This window comes from Diaphorina citri, unplaced genomic scaffold (assembly GCF_000475195.1).
Source record: "Diaphorina citri unplaced genomic scaffold, Diaci psyllid genome assembly version 1.1 scaffold726, whole genome shotgun sequence".
NCBI classification, from domain to species: domain Eukaryota; kingdom Metazoa; phylum Arthropoda; class Insecta; order Hemiptera; family Psyllidae; genus Diaphorina; species Diaphorina citri.
In genome coordinates, this window is record NW_007378159.1 from 38,258 (window position 1) to 62,125 (window position 23,868).

General features: G+C 38.5%; 1 protein-coding gene across 1 annotated transcript in view; it reads left to right on the forward strand.

Annotated features, from left to right (window-relative positions):
• LOC113468412 (glutamic acid-rich protein-like) overlaps window positions 1-22,670 on the forward strand; it is a 29,690-nt gene extending 7,020 nt beyond the window's left edge. Inside the window, exons 4-6 of the mRNA XM_026825273.1 lie at window positions 11,663-11,761; window positions 13,991-14,059; window positions 22,536-22,670. Coding sequence (XP_026681074.1) covers window positions 11,663-11,761; window positions 13,991-14,059; window positions 22,536-22,670 — 303 coding nt within the window. The remainder of the gene's footprint in view (window positions 1-11,662; window positions 11,762-13,990; window positions 14,060-22,535) is intronic.
• Window positions 22,671-23,868: the final 1,198 nt, after the last annotated feature.

Sequence of the window (23,868 nt, forward strand, 5' to 3'; positions counted from 1 at the left end):
TATCTTTCAATAACGCCTTATCCCTCAGGACTCTGAGCTACTGAGATGATTACACCATCTCGACAGAACCTTTCCTTGATAGGGGCAGTGTGATGTCTGAGCTTGATGTTTTGTGGAATGTCTAGTACCTGTTGTGTGCTCGATGATAAACAAAATGACCTAGAAGTCCATTCAAAATCCTAGAATACCTCAATGGAAAAGTTCCGATATCTCAATTCCACATCTCAATAGAAAGTCTCTATAAAAGATATCATGTCGAATTTCCATAACTCAATGGAAAATATCAAACAACTCATTTCCATAACTATCAATGGCAGAGGCTCGATATCTCAATCCCATATCTCTCAATGGAAAAGGTCCCACACTAACGATAGTCAATAATAGTCAGTTGTCTCTTTGTCCATAACTTTCATGACTATTCTTAAAACAATAGTACTCAAAAAGATATCATGTCGAATTTCCATAACTCAATGGAAAATATCAAACAACTCATTTCCATAACTATCAATGGCAGAGGTTCGATATCTCAATCCCATATCTCTCAATGGAAAAGGTCCCAGACTAACGATCGTCAGTTGTGTCTTTTTCCATAACTTTCATGACTATTCTCAATCCCAACAATAGTACTCAAAAAGATATCATGTCGAATTTCCATAACTCAATGGAAAATATCAAACAACTCATTTCCATAACTATCAATGGCAGAGGCTCGATATCTCAATCCCATATCTCTCAATGGAAAAGGTCCCACACTAACGATAGTCAATAATAGTCAGTTGTCTCTTTGTCCATAACTTTCATGACTATTCTTAAAACAATAGTACTCACCATTCATTGCGACATAATTTCCATAACTCAATGGAAAATATCAAACAACTCATTTCCATAACTATCAATGACAGAGGTTCAATATCTTAATCCCATATCTCTCAATGGAAAAGGTCCCAGACTAACGATCGTCAGTTGTGTCACAAACCTCTGACTCCTTAATTTCATACTTTTACTTGCTAATTAGATGGCATTGAACAGCACATACTTATGTATTTCTGTACAGTATAGGGTTTTTAAATCTTTTCATGCTCAGAGAATTTTTAAAGTATCACACTTTTTTCTGAAATTGTGGGATAGAGGGAACTGTAACAACGGAGATCTTATAGTCACGAAATCGAAGAAGGAAAGAGGACAGGATAGGAGAAAGCTATCCGCTCCGAGAACGAACCTTATCTGTGTGAGATAAAGTTCGCCCCGGGCGGGAATCTACAAGGCAGACGAGCTACCCTCCAACTAGGCTGGTTATCCAAGAAGTTATAAAGTCTTGAAATCCAATCCTGATCCCCGATTTTGTGTTGCACTGATGCAATTTTAATACCGCATTCACAAAGTACGCGTAGGTATTCCACAATGCACTCGAAGACCTCAGAGAGATTGAAATGCACACGTCTTGAGATTAAAAGTGAAATTTTTGTACGCAAACATAGAGGTAATACTCTCAATATTATTATCTGACTCCTAATAGAAATATACTGGGAGTCTGGGACCTAATGAATAGCTTACAAAATACTGGGACCTAATAAATGGCTTACAAAACATTCGGACCTGAACGTAATCGTAATGAATAGCTTACAAAATTAAGGGGCTTTTTCGAGAGGTCTTTATAATGCGGGTTGAGCTTTAATTAATTTGTTCCATTTGAGACGATAAGGTACTCATTATGTCTGTACAAATGTGCACTGTGTGTTTATGTAGGAGGCATTTGTGTACTGTGTGATTACAGCTAATGATATTTTGAGAAGCTTGAGGAATCTTCGGGGTCCTAATCTTCAGTTGGTTCCCAAAGTATTCCTTGAGGACCTTCTGGTGAGAATGTTTGTATTTGTCGGTTAAGACCATTGTTTTCCATTCATTTCAATACTAAATTTCGGTCTGTGCGTTGGCAGTGGACATTGTGAAGAATTTAAATTAAAACAGCTATATTAATAGAAACTTAGAAACAGCTGTGATCCTGCATGATAAATTGGCAACAGTGTGACTCATCTTGCTGACCAGGGACATCTAGGTGCACGAACTGGCAACTCTATCACGAAAAGCAATAAAGCCTTATTTAAAACCATGTTCTTGCCTTTGGGAAACACATTGAAAGGCGCTGTATAGTACCACTGGTTTACCTTTGTTTTTGATTTTCAATTAAAATGTTAGTTTATGTTATGACTGTTATGAGGATTCGGATAGGAACTTTACCAGTTTTGTCTCGTATTTCATATCAACACCCTTGACGGTGATACCAATGAAGCTATTAAAGTCGACAAACTTAATAGACAAACAAAAAGGAACCAGTTTTCTGATCTCTTGGATCCTGGTCAAATAGAGCCCACTGGCGAAATTTGCCTATTAATGTCTGTACATTTTAATTAATTTACAGTACGAAGCGGTTCTTTAAAACTATGTGTTGTGTTCTTAGGAATATGGGATTTGGTTGTCCAGGCAATAGGTAGCCTTATCGTGTGTGATTGGTATTTGTTTAACTGTTACTCGTATGTATAGCTCGTACCTCCTACCTTCAATGGCATTTTTCATATCGATCTCATCGACAGTAGCTTTGAAGAACTTGTGTGTTCTAGTTCGAAACTCAAAATATTTTAGGAACCAAAACCCCTCAAAAAGGGTGTACGACTCTCATGCCAAGGCCTCTGGAAGGCTTGAACCAAAACCATGGCAGGTAAATAAATATGGACACTATTATTAGTGTTATTATGAAGACCAATATTAGACATATGTACTTCTTCTTACTTATTTGAAAGAGAGTGTAGGTTTGACAAAATACACGATGTGGGGAGAAGATTTAACCAAATTATATGAATTTTAACCAAATTAATTCTTTAATAATACACAAAGTAGACATTGGACTGAACCTTTTCGATACCTGACTTTTCCAGTAATGATCTCTTGTGGTAATAATACGGTACGTTGAAGTAAATAATACAGTCGCCACAATTTAATTTGTATCTATTACTTCCATCATAAACGTATAATAAACCTACGTACCTTCACATAATTGAATAGACTCGTCTAGCTGTAATATCTCTTGGTACAGGACCTACATCATTGTGAACTTGACATTGTTTACAGAAATAGATCTCTTGTTAGGTCTCTGTTCTCACAGTCATTTACGTAACCGTTCACTTTACGACCTTTTTGTAGTTTTGTTGTTGTTTTTAGTAGATTGGTAGTTCTTCTGTCATTTGGTATAATATGGATGCTAATATTTGTATGAGTGTCTTGCTTTTGAAGATACTATTCTGGGGGTTTTTGCCTACAAACAAAGGATGTCTAAAGTTTGGGTGGTGAAAAGTACGTAAGGGTTCTTTGGCAACTTTCCCTAGCAAGTAAAGCTATCTCTCTCACAAACCTGGATGGAAGCAGCTTAAGTTAATACTCGTAGGAATATGGGTATGTCTTTTACTTGAAGTTACCGCGAGCTGAAGAGCACCAGAGAGGTCAGCTATCTATCTGAACTATCTAAAAGAAAGGTCTATTTGCCTAAAGCTCGGTCCATTAGGTTTAATTATTTATCTTTATCTAGGTGCATTTGTGTTCAACAATATTGGACAGCATTTCATCGTAAACAACTAATTTTTTTGTGCATTGAACACCAATATTGATCAAAAATCAACACCGGTGTGTACAGAGCGAGAACTCTAAGACCAAGCAATCCGATAGTTCGAAGCCAGGCCTGAACAAAATAAATTTTACCTGATTTTCCTCGTGATTTCAAGAAGCAAAAAAACATGGTTTATCAAAACACACGTTTCAATTTTCCTCACGATTTTCACGTCGTTTTCCTCCGTATCGATTTCCCTCGGCTACACAGATTACTCGAAAGATTACGATCAATTAAATTAATTAAGACGAACTTCATGATATTGTTTTACTAGCATAATTTAATCGGTTTTTCAAAACACACGTTTCAATTTTCCTCACGATTTTCACGTCGTTTTCCTCCGTATCGATTTCCCTCGGTTACACAGATTACTCAAAAGATTACGATCAATTAAATTAATTAAGACGAACTTCATGATATTGTTTTACTAGCACAATTTAATATTCTCATATGAGGACGACCTTCACCTAATAGTTCGATCTTTATAGTTGAAGTTTATCACCGCGATGCTAAACGAAATAATAGGTTGAGATGAAAGTGGCGTGGCTCAGGGATGACTTGGTGGACCCCAGCACTTTTTGCAAATTGCGGCCAATCAAAAGCGAAATAAGTGTGAGGTTGAAAGATAATTCCAAAAGGTAAAGGAGAGACACTAGGAAGATGAGGAGAAAGTTGTGAAGATGATGGATTTAATGAAAAAAAAAAAAAATAATAAAAGTGAAATTAGACAGTTATCGTAAGTATTACTTTAAGTAGTACCTATAGCGAAAGTATTACCTCATAATGTCGATTCTCGCCATTCATTAGGCCATTGTGGACGATGAATATTACAAATATGCAGAGGAACTCCGCCAAAATGGAACCAAGAGTTTGTTTTTTGGGCAATACGTATCTTGAAACAATATTCCGTGGTAATGCATTCGCGGCCCTTCGAACTCTTGACGTTCGCTTTCCTCCCGGCAAGCCTGGTTCGTTGATCTTGTAAAGAGCTTCGGAAAAAATAAAATTATGCACCTTTCTTTTGCACAAATACCTAACTTTTATGTTTGTAGGCAGCCTCTCAAAAAAGACTTTAATGTAATGAGTATATCCAACCAATTTTTAGTAACTGCATCAGAATTCAGAATCTAAACAGTTTAAAAAGGGGGACACAAATCTCCAACCTTTTGCACAAATACCTAACTTTTATGTTTGTAGGCAGCCTCTCAAAAAAGACTTTAATGTAATGAGTATATCCAACCAATTTTTAGTTACTGCATTAGAATTCAGAATCTAAACAGTTTAAAAAGGGGGACACAAATCTCCAAGGGGTACCATATAGGGCAAGTTTCCCCTAGGTAAACCTACTTATTTGCATGCATTATCCATAATATTATTTATTGTTATACCAGGTGGAACAACCACAACAACATGATGGGTCATCCGATCCGAGGCTAAAGGTCACGCATTGCAACTGAACTACCAGGTGGAACAACCACAACAACATGATGGGTCATCCGATCCGAGGCTAAAGGTCACGCATTGCAACTGAACTCTGAAGAATAACCCCACTGTATTCATTGGTTTTCTAAATACCACGAAAATCTTGCCAAATGTGACGCAAGATACAGGTCCGAACTTTCTTCGGTGCACAAGGAAAACAGACTTTTAATGATCAGGGACTTATACGAAAATTGGGTCATTTATCAAGAACCTTTTGTTAGTTTTTTGTGCCGTTTGCTATCTAGAAGTTAAACCCTTTAGTTAGTCAGACTTCCTGTAGCACAAAATTTTGGGTTTTATTCTTGCTAGTTGCTGGATTTTCTGTCTAGGTCTAGTGTTTCTTGGGGTTGTCTTGCATTTCTTGGGTTGACAACGCGTCAATTGACCATAAGGAAATTTCAGACATACGTACCTACTTAGGATTCTTTGGATATTGTATAATTTCAAGTAAAAAAAGACAAACAAACAGTAATGTCAACACCATCCAGTAACTCGCGAGTTCACGCAAAAATAATCACCCATGACTCAGCGACACTACTGCTAATTGATTATTTATTTTTTTATCAACTCGAAATCAACCTTTGGCTCGCAACGTACACTAACTCCTGTTGCAATGGAAGGTGTATAATTATAAAAACGAAATAAATTATACAAGGTACCCAGCGTTGCATTATTTCATTTAGGTTATCGACTCATTATTGCTATTACTACATTAGTCATTTAGTCATTCGGGTAAAGAGGTAAGTTTGTGTACTTGTGGGTTAGGAAGGTGAAATATTGAGGATAAACGTGTCCTCTGCAATAATGTGTGAAAAACAGCACATAATATTCCTATAATACCTATGTATAGGTATTTAATGTTTTTTTTTTTTTTAATATAATTCGTATTTACGTTAACCAAACCAACCTCAGTGGTGCAGCACGGTGGATTTTGAATCTGGAAGTTGGTGGTTCAACAAGTCAAGTCATAGAATTTAGCATAGTGTATTTCATAGCATAGCTTTCTGATTAGTAGATAGCTTTCTGGTTCCCAAAAGAGTGCGCCTTCGGGCCACACATCCAGGTACTTCCTGATTTCAAGGACTTCCGTGGGAACATCACACGATTTTGCCAGGGGGCCATGCCTTTTCCATTTATTAGGAATTAGCTTAGAAGAGCTGCTTTGAATAGGTACCTAGTTCTTACCTATATTGAATGAATACATATATGTTTGTATATGACTGTATATTGTATAACATTGTGTGTATGCAGTGGCGGTTGATGTGATGGGGTGAAAATGGGGTGCCTCTCCCGTAGTATAAACTCCCTCCCTCATCCCTCCCAGCCCATCCCTCATCAGATGGGCGAAAAGAGATACAATTTAGGTGCTGGGTCAATATGAGAACACCAAAAAGTAACCCGCTGAAATATTTACATACCTCTGTTCGAAATACACATAGGTTGTAGGTATAGGTACACTTTTTTTCCTCAATGGTTGGTCCGCACGATGCGTGCATCGTGCGGACCAATGGTGGACATTGAACCCGAAACCTTCGGCATGGCAAGCAAGCGCGTTACCTCTGGACTAACTGAGCCCCCTAAACTGTATACTCAGGTGTAGCCCCCAACAAGAATTAATAAAAGATTTTAGGGAGCATCCTGCATGACCTGCATCTCAGAGTTTTGCGGTACGAAATGTTGTATTTCGGATGTTTAGACTAAAAGAGTAAAGGGACTTTTTAGTCCTATGCTGGCAGTATAAAAGATGTACGAGTATTGTATTCTATTTTTGGGCGGGCACACTGCATTTCTAGTACGAAATGTTGTTTTTTTGGGGAGGATTGTAGAGTCTTCTAACACGGTCCTGCACTGGTTGGTTGTATCTGGCACAATAAGAACTTCTCAAGACCGCTGCGGGCTCTGCGTATTGCGAAAAGTTCAAAGTGGAAGATAATGAAGACACAGGAAGAACGAAATGTAAGAAACAGAAAAGGAAGAGGAGGAGGAGGATTAGAACGAAATGTAAGAAACAGAAAAGGAGGAGAAGGAGAAGGAGAGAAGGGAATGGATAAAGAAAGGAAAAATGGGTAAGGAAAAGCCAGAGGAAGAAATAATGTCCCAGGCTCGTGTTTAAGTTTGAATTTGTGCGTTTTTGGAATAAAAATGTGGGAAAAATTAAATATGTATGGGATAGAAGGACATCTTTTAGGAATGAATATCCATTTGGAATACCGAATTTTTTGCGGTTTGAAATCGAAGGCAAAGTGAACTTTGAAGTTCCTTCTTTCTTTACATTGAGAACTAGACTCTGAACTGTGTCAATCAGTGCTACAATGGCAGGATTTTAGATCAAATTAAACCACATAATGTAGGTACACAAAACATTATAGCCATAGAGAGAACTGACGATCGCCTACACCATCGAAAGGACTGACAATCTCCTGAATCCAGTCCTGAACGAAAGGTAGGTATTTCATTCAAAAGGGAGTTCCTGGAAAGGTAAGAAAGAAAAGAGGAGAGAACCAGAAAGACAATGGGAGAGAGGATACCCTGATACAAAAGCAATGGGAGGAGAGGACAAGGAAGAAAATAAGTAGAGAGGAGGGAGGGTGGGAAGAAGGAAAAGAGGGGAAGGAGAGGGAGAAAATGGAGGGTGAAAGGTGAGGAGGAGAAATTGGAGGGAGGGAAGAAGGAAGTACGAAGTCGCAACAAAGACAAAAAGTCGAAGCAGAGGAAACTTTTCCTCAATGGTATCGGATATCGGATTTAAAATACCTGAAAATACAGGAAGAGGAGGAGGAAAAGAAGAAGAAGAAGAAAGAGGAGGAGGAGGAGGAGGAGGAGGAGGAGGAGGAGGAGGAGGAGGAGAAAAGAGGAAGAGGAAGGTAGAAGAGGCTCAATCCCAACAATAGTACTCACCATTCATTGCGACATAACGAGATCCAATTAGCAACGACCTTGAAAACTCTTGCCATCTTGTCAGCAGAATCGTGGTTCACCACATACCCCACCGAGAACCAATGGTACCAAAGGTGGACCTTGTCCAATCTCTACTTCATGTGTATTGTTTATTGTTTTGCAATAGCGAACATCTTACATATACTAATGAAAAGTTGGTATCGGTTTGTAATATCTCTTGGTACAGGACCTACATCATTGTGAACTTGACATTGTTTACAGAAATAGATCTCTTGTTAGGTCTCTGTTCTCACAGTTATTTACGTAACCGTTCACTTTACGACCTTTTTGTAGTTTTGTTGTTGTATTTAGTAGATTGGTAGTTCTTCTGTCATTTGGTATAATATGGATGCTAATATTTGTATGAGTGTCTTGCTTTTGAAGATACTATTCGGGGGGTTTTTGCCTACAAACAAAGGATGTCTAAAGTTTGGGTGGTGAAAAGTACGTAAGGGTCCTTTGGCAACTTTCCCCAGACCGTAAAGCTATCTCTCAGGAGAACTCTCCATTGAAGTAAATCTTGACCATTCAGCAAATATCTGCCTGGATGACCGTGCCTTTTAAGGGCTACCAAAGTAATATTCAAAAATTTACAAAAAGTTGGCTTGTCAACAAGACCTATAAAAACAGGGGTGCCAAAATTAACCGCGACCTTTGATTCGACAGGGCAAACTGCGAAAACAGTAAGGCTAATGAAAGAACTTTCAAAAGCCATAAATCCTATTCGAAATGATTATAATAATGTCGAAATTATCTCGTGGTACTGTCGGTTCATTCTAGCTTTCATCAGATGGAAAAGCTTCTTCTTTCAGGGACAACTCAGAACTTGCCAAAAATTTCCACAAAATGGATGGACACTCAACACACAACGAGAACAATCGCAGGACTACTAAACATCTAAACCAATAACGAAAAAAAAAAACAGTACTGAAAATTGTCCCTTTCTTCGGTGAATATAATATACTCTAAGGCCAGCCACTCACTATCAGGTAGTCCTAACAGGTACACCTGATCAGGTCCACCTGTCAGGTTTCCCTGATAGTGCGTGGCTGGCCTTACGTAGGTACCTACGTCATTCTAGCTTTCATCAGATGGAGAAGCTTCTTCTTCCAAGGACAACTCAGAACTTGCCAAAAATTTCCACAAAATGGATGAACACTCAACAAACAACGAGAACAATCGCAGGACTACGAAACATCTAAACCAATAACGAAAAAATCGCCCAGACTATTCTTCTCTTCTTGTAACGTTGGCCGGTGGACTATGCAAAAAGTAAGGTATCGGGGTGAACAAATCTTGAGGTGCTTTTTGCATGTTACGTAGGTATGCGAATATGAATAGGATTGTTTATTACTCATCTAATTGCAATGCTGTACGTGATTGGAGCCTGTTCAGTGATCGGTGGCCCAGTGTGAAAGTAGGTGATATGGAACGAGCGAAATGGAAAGAGAGAAGAAAGATAAGAAAGATTTTGTGGGGAGCTCCGAGTCTGTCCTGAGTGACAAATCCGAATCGGAACTTTTTGGGTTGGTGGTTGGAAATGGTGTGTATCCTTTTGATTCTCACTTTGAGGTAATTCTTTCGCAAAAGCTTTTGACTTACTCAAACCCATTTCGTGCCATAAGGTTGTTTCATTGGCTCCTGCACTTGAAGAGGCATCTTACTCGTATTTTACCAATCGTATAAATAATAAACACTCGATTTATCGTACACACATATAGCAGGATACATTACTATCTCAATTCGAATAGTCAGGAGAACCCCATACACTATGTATGGTAAAAAATGCCTAGAGAAGTTTATTATGTTTCTCCATTTTGTGCTTGCTTGTAGGTATATTTCGCGATACCCAACTTTTAGCAGTAGGTAAGTATTACCGAGTCTGTCCTGAGTGACAAATCCGAATCGGAACTTTTTGGGTTGGTGGTTGGAAATGGTGTGTATCCTTTTGATTCTCACTTTGAAGTAATTCTTTCGCAAAAGCTTTTGACTTACTCAAACCCATTTTGTGCCACAAGGTTGTTTCATTGGCTCCTGCACTTGAAGAGGCATCTCACTCGTATTTTACCAATCGTATAAATAATAAACACTCGATTTATCGTACACACATATAGCAGGATACATTACTATCTCAATTCGCATAGTCAGGAGAACCCCATACGTCGTGTAATAGTCATATACATATCGGCTTGTTATAGTCCAGTTTCGCCAAAGGAGAGGCTCCCACACCGTGCTGAAAAGGTCAACGATATGATCGGAGCAATTCTTTCGAATATAAAATATAATTGTTTTAAAATATATATGTTTATAGATGTTTTAAAATGCGTATTGCGAAAAGTTCAAAGTGGAAGATAATGAAGACACAGGAAGAACGAAATGTAAGAAACAGAAAAGGAAGAGGAGGAGGAGGAGGAGGAGGAGGAGGATTAGAACGAAATGTAAGAAACAGAAAAGGAGGAGAAGGAGGAGGAGGAGAGAAGGGAATGGATAAAGAAAGGAAAAATGGGTAAGGAAAAGCCAGAGGAAGAAATGTCCCAGGCTCGTGATTAAGTTTGAATTTGTGCGTTTTTGGAATAAAAGTGTGGGAAAAACGTTTTAAATATGTATGGGATAGAAGGACAAGTTTTGGGAATGAATATGCAATTGGAATACCGAATTTTTTGGGGTTTGAAATCGAAGGCAAAGTGTACTTTGAAGTTCCTTCTTTCTTTACATTGAGCGCTAGGCTCTGAACTGTGTCAATCAGTGCTACAATGGCAGGATTTTAGATCAAATTAAACCACATAATGTACATAAAACATAATAGCCACAGTTCTGTCAGAGAACTGACAATCGCCTACCTACACCATCGAAAGGACTGACAATCTCCTGAATCCAGTCCTGAACGAAAGATAGGTATTTCATTCAAATTTTTATTTATTTTTTATTTATTTGATTACACGCTAAGCATCACGGCCAATTTCATTTAGATCAAATTAAACCACATAATGTACATAAAACATTATAGCCACAGTTCTGTCAGAGAACTGACAATGGCCTACACCATCGAAAGGACTGACAATTTCCTGAATCCAGTCCTGAACGAAAGATAGGTATTTTATTTAAAAGGGAGTTCCTGGAATGGTAAGAAAGAAAAGAGGAGAGAACCAGAAAGACAATGGGAGAGAGGATACCCTGATACAAAAGCAATGGGAGGAGAGGACAAGGAAGAAAATAAGTAGAGAGGAGGGAGGGTGGGAAGAAGGAAAAGAGGGGAAGGAGAGGGAGAAAATGGAGGGTGAAAGGTGAGGAGGAGAAATCCAGAAAGACAATGGGAGAGAGGATACCCTGATACAAAAGCAATGGGAGGAGAGGACAAGGAAGAAAATAAGTAGAGAGGAGGGAGGGGGGGAAGAAGGAAAAGAGGGGAAGGAGAGGGAGAAAATGGAGGGTGAAAGGTGAGGAGGAGAAATTGGAGGGAGGGAAGAAGGAAGTACGAAGTCGCAACAAAGACAAAAAGTCGAAGCAGAGGAAACTTTTCCTCAATGGTATCGGATATCGGATTTAAAATACCTGAAAATACAGGAAGAGGAGGAGGAGAAGAAGAAGAAGAAAGAGGAGGAGGAGGAGGAGGAGGAGGAGGAGGAGGAGGAGGAGGAGGAGGAGGAGGAGGAGGAGGAGAAGAAGAAAGAGGAGGAGGAGGAGGAGGAGGAGGAGGAGGAGGAGGAGGAGGATGAGAAAAGAGTAAGAGGAAGTTAGAAGAAGAGGAGGAGAAAGAAGAATACAACTAACAACATGAGCACATAATAAACCAAACGCGGTAAAGGAAAGGGTTTTTGATGCTCTTTGAAGATTTTTCCGAATTTTCATAACGAGGGCAAACATAAATATGCTCAATTTTAAATGAGTTGAAATGTTGTGAATATCTGCATACATGTATGGATAATATATTATGTAATATGTTACCTATGTACCTATATTATTCGTATATGTATTATCTGTACCTATGTATTGCTATCTAAATACTGGATAATCTGGATATACCTATTTATTATGCATGTGCTCTGTATAAAACTTATAGTTGGATACAAATTACAAACATAAGTAGGTATACGAATAATTTTACTTTCCATCTGCCACGTGGAAAGTTCATCTTATTTCAAATGCAAACTTCGCGTTGGGTTTAGTATTGATTGCTTGTCATCAATTTACTCAACTGGCAATAATAGAAAACTCACTAATAAATGTCTCCCCCCCACTTCTGCCCCTCCCCAAACGATACTCCTTTACTTCCCCTTTTTCTCCCTCCTTCTTCTCCTGGTTAGTTTCTATTTCCTTATCTTTTCCTTACTTTTCGTTACCTGCTCTCATTCCCTCTTCTTCTTCTTTTTCCTCCTCCTCCTTTACCCCTCCTAGTTTTCTCTACCCTTATCTTTTCCTTCTGCTACTTTTCGTTACCTGCTCTCATTCCTTCTTCTTCTTTTTCTTGGTCTTCTTCTTCTTCTCCCAGCACAGTATCTTTCTTAATACCGCGTCAGTTGGTTTATCTTCCTCTCTCTTACCTCTTCTCCCCTGTACTTCTTATCTTCTTCTTCTTCTTCTTCTTCTCTTTCCCCTCGTTTTCCTATAGTTTGTATCCCCTTCCTTCTTAGCTTACTTCCTCCTACCTGTTTACATAGTATTCCCTCACCTCTCCTAACTTTCTCCGTCCCTCCTAGGATAATTTCATCTCTTTCTTTCTTCTTGAACCCTTCTTATTTCTCTATCTCTCTCTCTCTCCTTCTTCCTCCTCTACCTTCTTTTTCTCATTTATCTCACTGGTTCTCCTCCTTTTCTCTCTCTGTCCCACTTCTCCAATCTTTCTCTTCTTCCTTTTCCCTCTCTATTTCTCTTATCTAATTCGTCCTCTCTTTTTCCCCCTCTCTCTCTCTCTCTCGCTCTCTTGGATAAATCCCTTCCCAATCTCTCTTTTCCTTCCTCTCTCACTTTCTTTCAATCCTTCCTTCCCCATTGAACATGCACAACTCAAATATAATACATTTCTCTCTCTCTCCTCTTTCTTTCTCCTCCTTCTTCTTCCTCCTTCTTCTTTACAACAATCCGTTGATTGTTAGTAAGGTAACTAAAAAAAAACTAGGACACTATGGGTTAGCACTTATCTTCCTCGAAAAACTGTCAATAATGAGACAACAGCAGTGAATTGAGTGAATACACTTTGAACACATTATAGTTCCTAATGGATCACTGATGTTAATACCGTTGGGCGTGTTTGGTATCCGGATGGGTGACAAATCTGTCAAACATATGCGGTTGGCTTCTTCTGGCCCCACTCAGCTCAGAGTTAGAACGTTGGACTCGTAATGCACGGACTGCGGTTCGAGTTTGGAAAATCTTTTTTTCAAGTTTGGAAAAGTCTGTGGATACTTGGATAGTTAATAATATAATTATTTGATTTTAAACCTGCCTAGTTCTGTCCAAATATCTCCGTGAGGGGGAGCATCAATAGTGATTTTTTTATGAAAACTTTGCACGTATCTTCCTCCCGAAATAGCGGGAAGAGAAACGTGCAAACTTCCAGCATTTTCATTATTTCTTTCTATTTTCTCTATATTTTTTACTTTTTTACTTCTTGATTTTAAATTACAACAATTTTTCTCTCGTTTTTTTGTGGAAGGAAAAATTCTTGCCATGAGAGAAAAATCAGAAATGCCTGCCTTTTCCATGCCAATGATGCTGTTTTTGCCTCTGAAAATAGGAGAATTTTGTATGAATAGAAAACCCCATTTGGTGTGAGGTTTTTCCAACGACGCGAGAGGAGAAATTGGAGGGAGGGAAGAAGGAAGTACGAAGTCGCAACAAAGACAAAAAGTCGAAGCAGAGGAAACTTTTCCTCAATGGTATCGGATATCGGATTTAAAATACCTGAAAATACAGGAAGAGGAGGAGGAGAAGAAGAAGAAGAAAGAGGAGGAGGAGGAGGAGGAGGAGGAGGAGGAGGAGGATGAGAAAAAGAATAAGAGGAAGAAGAAGAAGAGGAGGAGAAAGAAGAATACAAACCCCCAACAACATGAGCACATAATAAACCAAACGAGGTAAAGGAAAGGGTTTTTGATGCTCTTTGAAGATTTTTCCGAATTTTCATAACAAGGGCAAACATATGCTCAATTTTAAATGAGGTGAATTGTTGTGAATATCTGCATACATGTATGGATAATATATATGTAATATGTTACCTATGTATATTATTCGTATATGTATTATCTGTACCTATGTATTGCTATCTGAATACTGGATAATCTGGATATACCTATTTATTATGCATGAGCTCTGTATAAAACTTATAGTTGGATACAAATTACAAACATAAGTAGGTACACGAATAATTTTACTTTCTATTTGCCACGTGGTGTGGCGTATGGTACAGGTGGGCCAATAAATGGTACGTTTTTTAGGTGGGCGAATAAATGGTACACTTACCCTATTAGGTAAGCTTTTGAAACATTTTTCACTTTGTGCACAGCTCAGACTGACTTCAATTACGTTCCATGTGAAAGGGTAAGTGGTAGGTGGAGAAGTGCTTGATGTAACATTTTTGATCTTTTGTTATAATGAACTTTTCAAGTCCTTACAGTTTTGAAAAACAAGGCAAAGTTCTTCAGAGCGCAACTAGGAGAGTAGAAATTAATGAAAAATAAAATTTTACCTTTCATTAAAGCCTGTTCGGTGTTGACAAAGGCTGAAGTCTGCATGGGCTGTTTTCAATTCTATGGTTGTCCCTCACGTGTTATCCCATACATCCCTCTTACTACAGACCTGCGGAAGAAGAATTATTGATGTTATTGAAGTCTATTCTACGAAAGACTCTGCACATCAAACTTTTTACTCCAAGCTCAGAAAAAAGTTGACAAACGGTAGGTACGACGTTGTTCTGCACGTGGAGTAAGAAATAAAGAGTGTACATTTGTTACCGCAGATTTGTTCATAGAAAGAGACCTTAGTGCCTTAGCGTCAGCGATGGCTAAAAACAAATTGAGTGAAAAATTCTTCGGCCTCTTATTCCATCCAATTGCTGCTACCTGCTGCTATGTAGCAGGCACTTCTCGTCAAGCTCATTACCTCCTGTCAACTTGTCTCAAGCGTTACATAAACAGGCAAGTTCCAGGAATTCCAGGACTGAAGACGACTTGGGGACGCAATATCGAGTTAAAACTTGGGACTCTCACTTTCTTCGTTCTTTTATTGTCGCTCTATCCAGTCACCCCGTAAGATTTCGACTTTCTTCAAAAACTTTGCCTCTTCCTTATTTAATCAGAAAATTTCGCCTCACATGAAAAGACAGGCGGAACAATTTTCTGCCTCGTAAAAACACAAGTTTTATTCCCGCTGTTCATAATCTAGGAAAGATTTTTTTTCGTTCGTTGACGTAAGGCGTAAGGAACGTGTATTTATACGCTTACAAACTACCTAGGCTCAGGGCTGGTCACAGAGAGGGTTCATCCGGCCCCATTTTCCCCGAAACCGGGCACCACAATGGGGCCTGAAACAAGCCGGTCTTAGCTCCTGGTCTTTTTTTTAAAATAAGTTTCCATTTATATTTCATCGGCAAAAAACTCAGAACATACATTTTCCATATAAATGGTATACCCACCCGTATAAGCAGAGCTTGTGCCACGGATGGCGAAAAACTACCAAAGTTGTATCTTCCTTTCCGAATGTCTGTCTACTCTTCTGAAGCTCGTTTCCCCTCTTTTGGTGTGATAACGCCTGTACTAAACCATAGGAAATACAAGATGGTGCGCCATTGGAATCGACGTTTTCACCTAATAGTTCGATCTTTATAGTTGAAGTTTATCACCGCGATGCTAAACGAAATAATAGGTTGAGATGGAAGTGGCGTGGCTCAGGGGTGACTTGGTGGACCCCAGCACTTTTTGCAAATTGCGGCCAATCAAAAGCGAAATAAGTGTGAGGTTGAAAGATAATATTCCAAAAGGTAAAGGAGAGACACTAGGAAGATGAGGAGAAAGTTGAGAAGATGATGGATTTAATGAAAAAAAATAGCAAACTGCGAAAACAGTAAGGCTAATGAAAGAACTTTCAAAAGCCATAAATCCTATTCGAAATGATTATAATAATGTCGAAATTATCGCGTGGTACTGTCGGCGTGCAATTTGAATGCGAAATCAATATAAAAACTGCAACATTACTATGTATGGTAAAAAATGCCTAGAGAAGTTTATTATGTTTCTCCATTTTGTGCTTGCTTGTAGGTATATTTCGCGATACTCAACTTTTAGCAGTAGGTAAGTATTACTTTAAGTAGTATTCCTTCACCTCTCCTAACTTTCTCCGTCCCTCCTAGGATAATTTCATCTCTTTCTTTCTTCTTGAACCCTTCTTATTTCTCTCTCTCTCTCTCCTTCTTCCTCCTCTGGCTTCTTTTTCTCATTTATCTCACTGGTTCTCCTCCTTTTCTCTCTCTGTCCCACTTCCCCAATCTTTCTCTTCTTCCTTTTCCCTCTCTATTTCTCTTATGTAATTCGTCCTCTCTTTCTACCTCTCTCTCTCTTTCTCACCCTCTCTCTCCCCCCCCTCTCTCTCTTTCTCACCATCTCTCTCTCTCTTTCTCACCCTCTCTCTCTCTTCCCCCCCCTCTCTCTCTCTCTCTCGCTCTCTTGGATAAATCCCTTCCCAATCTCTCTTTTCCTTCCTCTCACTTTCTTTCAATCCTTCCTTCCCCATTGAACATGCACAACTCAAATATAATACATTTCTCTCTCTCCTCTTTCTTTCTCCTCCTCTTCTTCCTCCTTCTTCTTCTTTACAACAATCAGTTGATTGTTAGTAAGGTAACTGCGAATAAATGGTACACTTACCCTATTAGGTAAGCTTTTGAAACATTTTTCACTTTGTGCACAGCTCAGACTGACTTCAATTACGTTCAATCTGAAAGGGTAAGTGGTAGGGTAGAGAAGTGCTTGATGTAACATTTTTGATCTTTTGTTATAATGAACTTTTCAAGTCCCTTACAGTTTTGAAAAACAAGGCAAAGTTCTTCAGAGCGCAACTAGGAGAGTAAAATTAATGAAAAATAAAATTTTACCTTTCATTAAAGCCTGTTCGGTGTTGACGAAGGCTGAAGTCTGCATGGGCTGTTTTCGAATACATGGTTTTCCCTTATACTCGTACGTTATCCCAACCCCATTATTACAGATATGCATGCCGAAGAAAAATTGAAGGCTATTCTACGAAAGTCTCTGCAATTCAAACTTTTTACTCCACCCTCAGATAATACTGACAAATGGTACATTTTTTCTGTAAGTGGGGTAAAATGAGGACTAGTGAGTAGTTGGGAAAGTAGATTTTTTTCATGGAACAAGGCCTTGGTGCCTTAGAAATAAGTATAATCAAATTGGATGAAAAATTATGTCATCAATTTTCTACCTGCTGCTGCCATGTAGGAGGCACTTCTTGTCAAGCTCATTACCTCCAGTGAACTTGTCTCAAGAGTTACATAAACAGGCAAGTTCCAGGAATTCCAGGACTGAAGACGACTTTCGAAGTGCTTTCTAAGGAGAAATTAAGAGCTTTTCAGCTTCGAGTTGACAGGAGCAGTAAATACTAATCAGTGTTAACTGACAGCAGTTGTAAACACTTCAGCCTCTTTTGATATCAAAAATGGTCACCTTTGACACCAAACAGACAGTATGACACTGGGCTATGTTTTATACCTCTGAATCGTGAAGACGACTTTAACAAGTGGGAAGGAAAGTGGGAAAGGGGAGGGGGCTCAAATAGTATTACGCAACAGAAGAGGAAGAGAAGGAGTTTGTTTGAAAATTGTGTCTGCCATTTTAATTAGGTTTGGGGAAGAATCTTTTCCAGGGAAAATTGAATCGAATAGGCATCACTAGTACCTATTGAAAACTTTGGTGATGGAGGAAATTTTAGACCGATGAATTTTGGGAGAGAAAGAGAGAGAGAGAGATGCATGAGAGTGAGAAAGGTGAGACCGGTAAGGGCAGTTGAGATGAAGGGCTAATTAAAAACTAATGGACTTTGTGCAGAACTTAGATTGATACCTATAGGTAAGGGCGGCGAAATTCAGAAATAGCTAACAGTATAGAATAAGAATGGTATGCAAGAAGATAGAGAAGCTGAGTAGTTTTTAGCATCGAATCATTGAAGGAAGATTGATAATGATAAGCATAAAACACTTTGGATAATTTCAAATTCTCAAGAAACCTTGATCAGAAAGCATTATAGAGAGAGAGAGAGAGAGAGAGAGAGAGAGAGAGAGAGAGAGAGAGAGAGAGAGATGCATGAGGGTGAGTAAGGTGAGACCGGTAAGGGCAGTTGAGATGAAGGGCTAATTAAAAACTAATGGACTTTGTGCAGAACTTAGATTGATGATACCTATAGGTAAGGGCGGCGAAATTCAGAAATAGCTAACAGTATAGACTAAGGATGGTATGCAAGAAGAGAGAGAAGCTGAGTAGTTTTTAGCATCGAATCATTGAAGGAAGATTGATAATGATAAGCATAAAAACACTTCGGATAATTTCAAATTCTCAAGAAACCTTGATCATAAAGCATTATACGCCAGCCTAGTTATCTTGAAGGGTAGCGCGTCTGCGTTGTAAACACTAGGTCGCGGGTTCGATTTATCCTAAACAGATAAGGTTCGTTCTCGGAAAGGCTTTCTCCCATCCTGTTTTCCTCATCTCTCCGCTTTCGGGACGATAAGACCTTGGCAGTTACAGTTCCCTCTGTCAGACGTAAACAAAGGCATTATGGCCATTCCAACTTCCAGAGTTTCCCTTTCTGGACATGAACACTGACACATTTTGTATTAGAAATCTTATTTATCCACTCGTAATGATACTGTTTGTTACTGAATCCTCAAAAAACTCCAATGGCATTACCTTCAATTTCATACGTTCGATTTAAATTCCACAGGTAGATACTTTGATTAAACCCAAGTACTTTTTAATCTCTTGGAAACTCTCAAGCAGTAGGTCATTGATTTGAACACATTGTTGATTTGTATAAAAAGGGCTCCAAATTTGAAGAAACTGTCTTTTTGATCGAATGTAGGAAATGGTCAAATTAGCATTGTGAAATTTTATACTCTAATCTCTAATTAAAGTCACTGTCAAATTAATAGAAACAACGTATGCAGGGACAATCTACGAACAGGAAGTACTTTTATGTTTCTTACAAGACCCTGTACTCGATGGAGCACATTACAAATTACACTGCAAGTACTTTATTCCTATCTCGTGTATTGGATAGGCAAAAAACTATATTGAACAAATGGGTAATAATGGAACTCGGGATACTTTCATACAATAGATAGCGGATAAATAGTATAAATAGTCATACTGATAGCTTCTGCGTTGTAAACACTAGGTCGCGGGTTCGATTTATCCTAAACAGATAAGGTTCGTTCTCGGAAAGGCTTTCTCCCATCCTGTTTTCATCTCTCCGCTTTCGGGACGATAAGACCTTGGCAGTTACAGTTCCCTCTATCAGACGTAAACAAAGGCATTATGGGCCATTCCAACTTCCAGAGTTTCCCTTTCTGGACATGAACACTGACACATTTTGTATTAGAAATCTTATCTACTCGTAATGATACTGTTTGTTACTGAATCTTCAAAAAACTCCAATGGCATTACCTTCAATTTATACGTTCGATTTAAATTCCACAGGTAGATACTTTGATTAAACCCAAGTACTTTTTAATCTCTTTATATTGAACCTGCTCGTACGGAGATATCCCAGTAATGGTCTGAGCCAGTGTGCAAAGAATTCATGCTTCCTAGATCTATTATAGATCCGAAACCAGCCGAGTGGTGAAGGGTAAAGGCCATGGGAGCGTGGAATGTACGTGCTGCTCCATATCGTACGACTATATCTCAGACTTTCGTCAATGAGGCCCCGGCCACTTGGACTGTTGGGTTTTCGACTCTTTCTTTTCTTTTTGGCAAATGTTCAGCCTTTTAAAATGGGGTCAAAGAACAGAAAGGTGCTGGTGTTCAATTACCTATTCCTCCACTTATTATGATACCCTAATAGTCTCGAGTACTTAGCGCTAATACTAATAACCTACATTGTAGACAGGTATGCTCTAGTGGCGAAGCGTGAAAACCTGAAGGGTTTTTCACCTGAAATCTGTTTTGAATCCACTCAACTGAAAGACTACACAATCCGTGTTAAGATATCCATACATCCTCTAGTAATAAATTTCCAAGGTGTCTCATATTTTTAACGGATGGGTCGGGTGCCACTGACTTCAATGAAGACACATGTATCGGTTATTTGTTATTTTTATGATTCTTTCATATTTTTCTATAAGTTTGTCTACTCCATGGTCATTCTCATTTGCTATTATTACACGCTCCTTCCAGATTTTTATTTTCTTCGTCATTTACACACTTCACTTCACTAATTTGTTTTCTATTCATGATCTTTGTATTCTTCTTTCTTTATTACATATTATTTTTTTTTCCACACAGATATTCTTGTTTAGTGCTTCTTCGGTGCAGACTTAGCGGCTCTTGAAGACTTTTAGAATAATCTGTGGTAGCAGCTCTTTTTTCACGTTCTCTGGAATAGAGTTGAAATTTAATCGTGTATTATGCAATTATTTATAATGTAGTTCTTTTTGCATTATCTATCACTTTTAAATGTAATATGATATTTTTACCGTTCTTGCTTTTGCTTCTAATACCACCTCTTTTAAAATTATATACACTAATATTATAATGCGATATGTCTGACTGTCTGTATGACAGTTCCATCCTTGAGATATTTTCACACCAGACAACCGTCTTTATCAATATCTCACTTGCAACCGTTCGTGTTATCTGTTCAAGTATCCATTGCTGGACAAAGGTCTCTACTTCTTTCCTCCATTGAAATCTACCACAAATACCCCATAGTATGCCCCTTCAAATAGAATGCTCTGACAAGAATGATGATAATGATAATGTGACGTGCTATGGAAATTTCTCGGGTTCGCCACTGGAGGACAGACATACCCTGAACTATTAACCATGCTATGAAATATTAATATTTTATGGTAGATCATGTTTCAATGAGCAAATTCTGATGCTTTCAATGGAGAGTAATTATCGTCATAAATAGACAGGGTGTTTAAATAACTAGTTGTCAAAGCTTTTATTCTTGGTCCACATTAATTTTTGGGTTTTCTGAGGAAACTCTTAGCTAATTTATGAAATAGTGAAGGTCCAGAGTCGAGAGGTCTTAAGTTACAAAGGTTGTCCACTTTGCGCCAGAACTAAATGCTGGTGCAGAGGAGGATGACAACATTGATGGACCTCTAAAGCTAATCAACATTGCGGGTGGTTGGTATCCAAACTGGTGACCATTAGGGTAATGCCGTGCTGCTACCTTTACCTGGCCCTACTCAGGTTGGCTGAGGTTCACGTGAGTAGCAAGTAGCTTTTTGCCGGATATATGATAAAATCCCCTTCACTGCAGACCTCATCAGTTATACGTTATACAGCGACGTCCAACCTCTATCAATAGTAAATGTATTTCCCTTTAGGAAAAAAACTGTCGAAAGGGAACCGGTTCCCTCTTGGAAACTGAAAAGACACCCTTACTAAACCATAGGAAACCCAAGATAACGCGCCATCGGAATCGATTCTGCCAAAAGTTTCACAAAAGGAAAATACATTCACACTGTAAGTATGTATGAGAAAGCCAGCCGTTCCGAGAATGAACATTATCCCATCAGGATAAAATCCGCCCCGGGCGGGAATCGAACCCGCGGCCTAGCGCACTAGGCAGACACACTACCAACTAAGCTAACTAGGCTGGCTGGCTGAAGTTTGTGCGAGTAAGAGGGTAGAACTTTGTCGCCGAATGAACTATAAAACCCCGTCACTAAAGACCTCAGCAGTTATGTTAAACCTCCATCAATAGTAGCTATGTATTTCCCTTTAGGAAAACTGTCGAAAGGGAACCGGTTTCCTCTTGGAAACTGAAAAGACGCCCTTACTAAACCATAGGAAACCCAAGATAACGCGCCATCGGAATCGATTCTGCCAAAGGTTTCACGAAAAGAAAATACATTCACACTGTAAGTGGTATACCATATCTCACCCATTTTATTATCCAGTTATCCACAAATTTGCTTCAGGTATAGATTTCAGAATGTCAAATTGTGGGGGTAATAATGTACACTCGGTTATGACTTGAACTTTCATCTTCTTTCAGCATTCCTCTTCTTGGCAACTCTTTAAGAATATAAACAAGACCCATAATGTTATTAAATATTATATTGTCAAGTTAATATTCATGGCCATGAGCCACCTCCAATAGCTAAGCATAATATGAGAGATTTGTAAAATTCTACATTTTATTAACACAACAGTTAAGAGAGACCGTTCTATTATGTCTTTCTTTTCAAAGATCCAAAAATTTAACACAGATTTTCCCTTTGAAGTGTTCGAGCATTGAAGATTTCTCCAAAGTTCGCTCAAGTGGAGATAATGAAGATATTCACAGGATTCAAGATGCTGGAAGAGAAGATTATGCTGAGGAAGAAACACAAATGAAGGGTCTCTTGTACATGAAGTGAAGGTGCCTTTTGGCCGTTTCAAGAGGTTTGGAAAGTATTAGATACAATTTTGTTCTCAAGTGCTTTCGTATAACCATCCTCTCGACCCCCTTTTTTACATGGTTTTTTCCTTGCATGCATAATAATATTAGGTACTTCCTTCTTTTCTTCTGGAAAATTAGAGGTTATGAAAATACGTATCTTCTATCCATTTTCCCATTAGCTATAGTTGCCTCTCTCTCTCTCTCTCTCCAATCACGATTCTAACCACCGTAATAAATACATTGAAAATTAGGTAGATCTTGTTTAACTGTCATCAGAACCCACAAGTATTCCACCTATGTACGTATGTAAGAACAAAATATTATGTAGTAGAACAATTCTCACATAAAATGATTTAAATGGTGCTAGACACAGATTTATGTAAACCTCCAACAACTAAAGCAAAACAAAGTATCAACTAATGTGGTTAATGGAATACCTCTTGATATAAAAACTGCACCAACTCAGAATAATCACAGAACCCTGAGTCATCTTTGCAAAGGGGATTTTTTTTTTTTTTTTTTTTACATAAAGCACTTAAGAGATGTATTAAAAGTTTTGGATGGGGTCCAAACATTAGTTTTAAAACAGTAGCTGACACCACAGATTTTTTTCTCCTACATACCTACTTAGCATATAACTTTAACTAGATATTAGTATTTCTGGCAAAGCACAAAGCTTTCCCCCTAATGTCTGATGACAACAATCGAAATTAGTGGCATTTGTGGCGGATGTTTTACTCTCCATTCTCCAATGTACAAAGATGCATAGCAAATTATTGTTTGATTCTTTTTAGATTTCTGCATTCTTTTTGGGCACCTATTACATGGGATATCACGAAATTCTGAGCTATGTTGTTATTTTGCTGACGTTTGCCATGCATCCCTCCTTGAGCAGAAACTCATCCCCAAAAAGTGCAATTCAATATTATGTTTTCATCATCAAAACGTTTCATAATTGGACATAGAAGATAACAGTTTGAATAACAGGACTTCTAGTACTAAATGACCACTTATATCCTTATCCAACTATCCCACAATAATTCTCCTCTGGGGAAGTAGGAAAAACTGAAAAATCTAGTCCACTGATGGTATTGGTTTGGACATCCATTAGTAGTTCTTCTTCAGCTCAGGAATAAATTACACTTCTATAATACTCCTCAATTTCGTAAACTTGG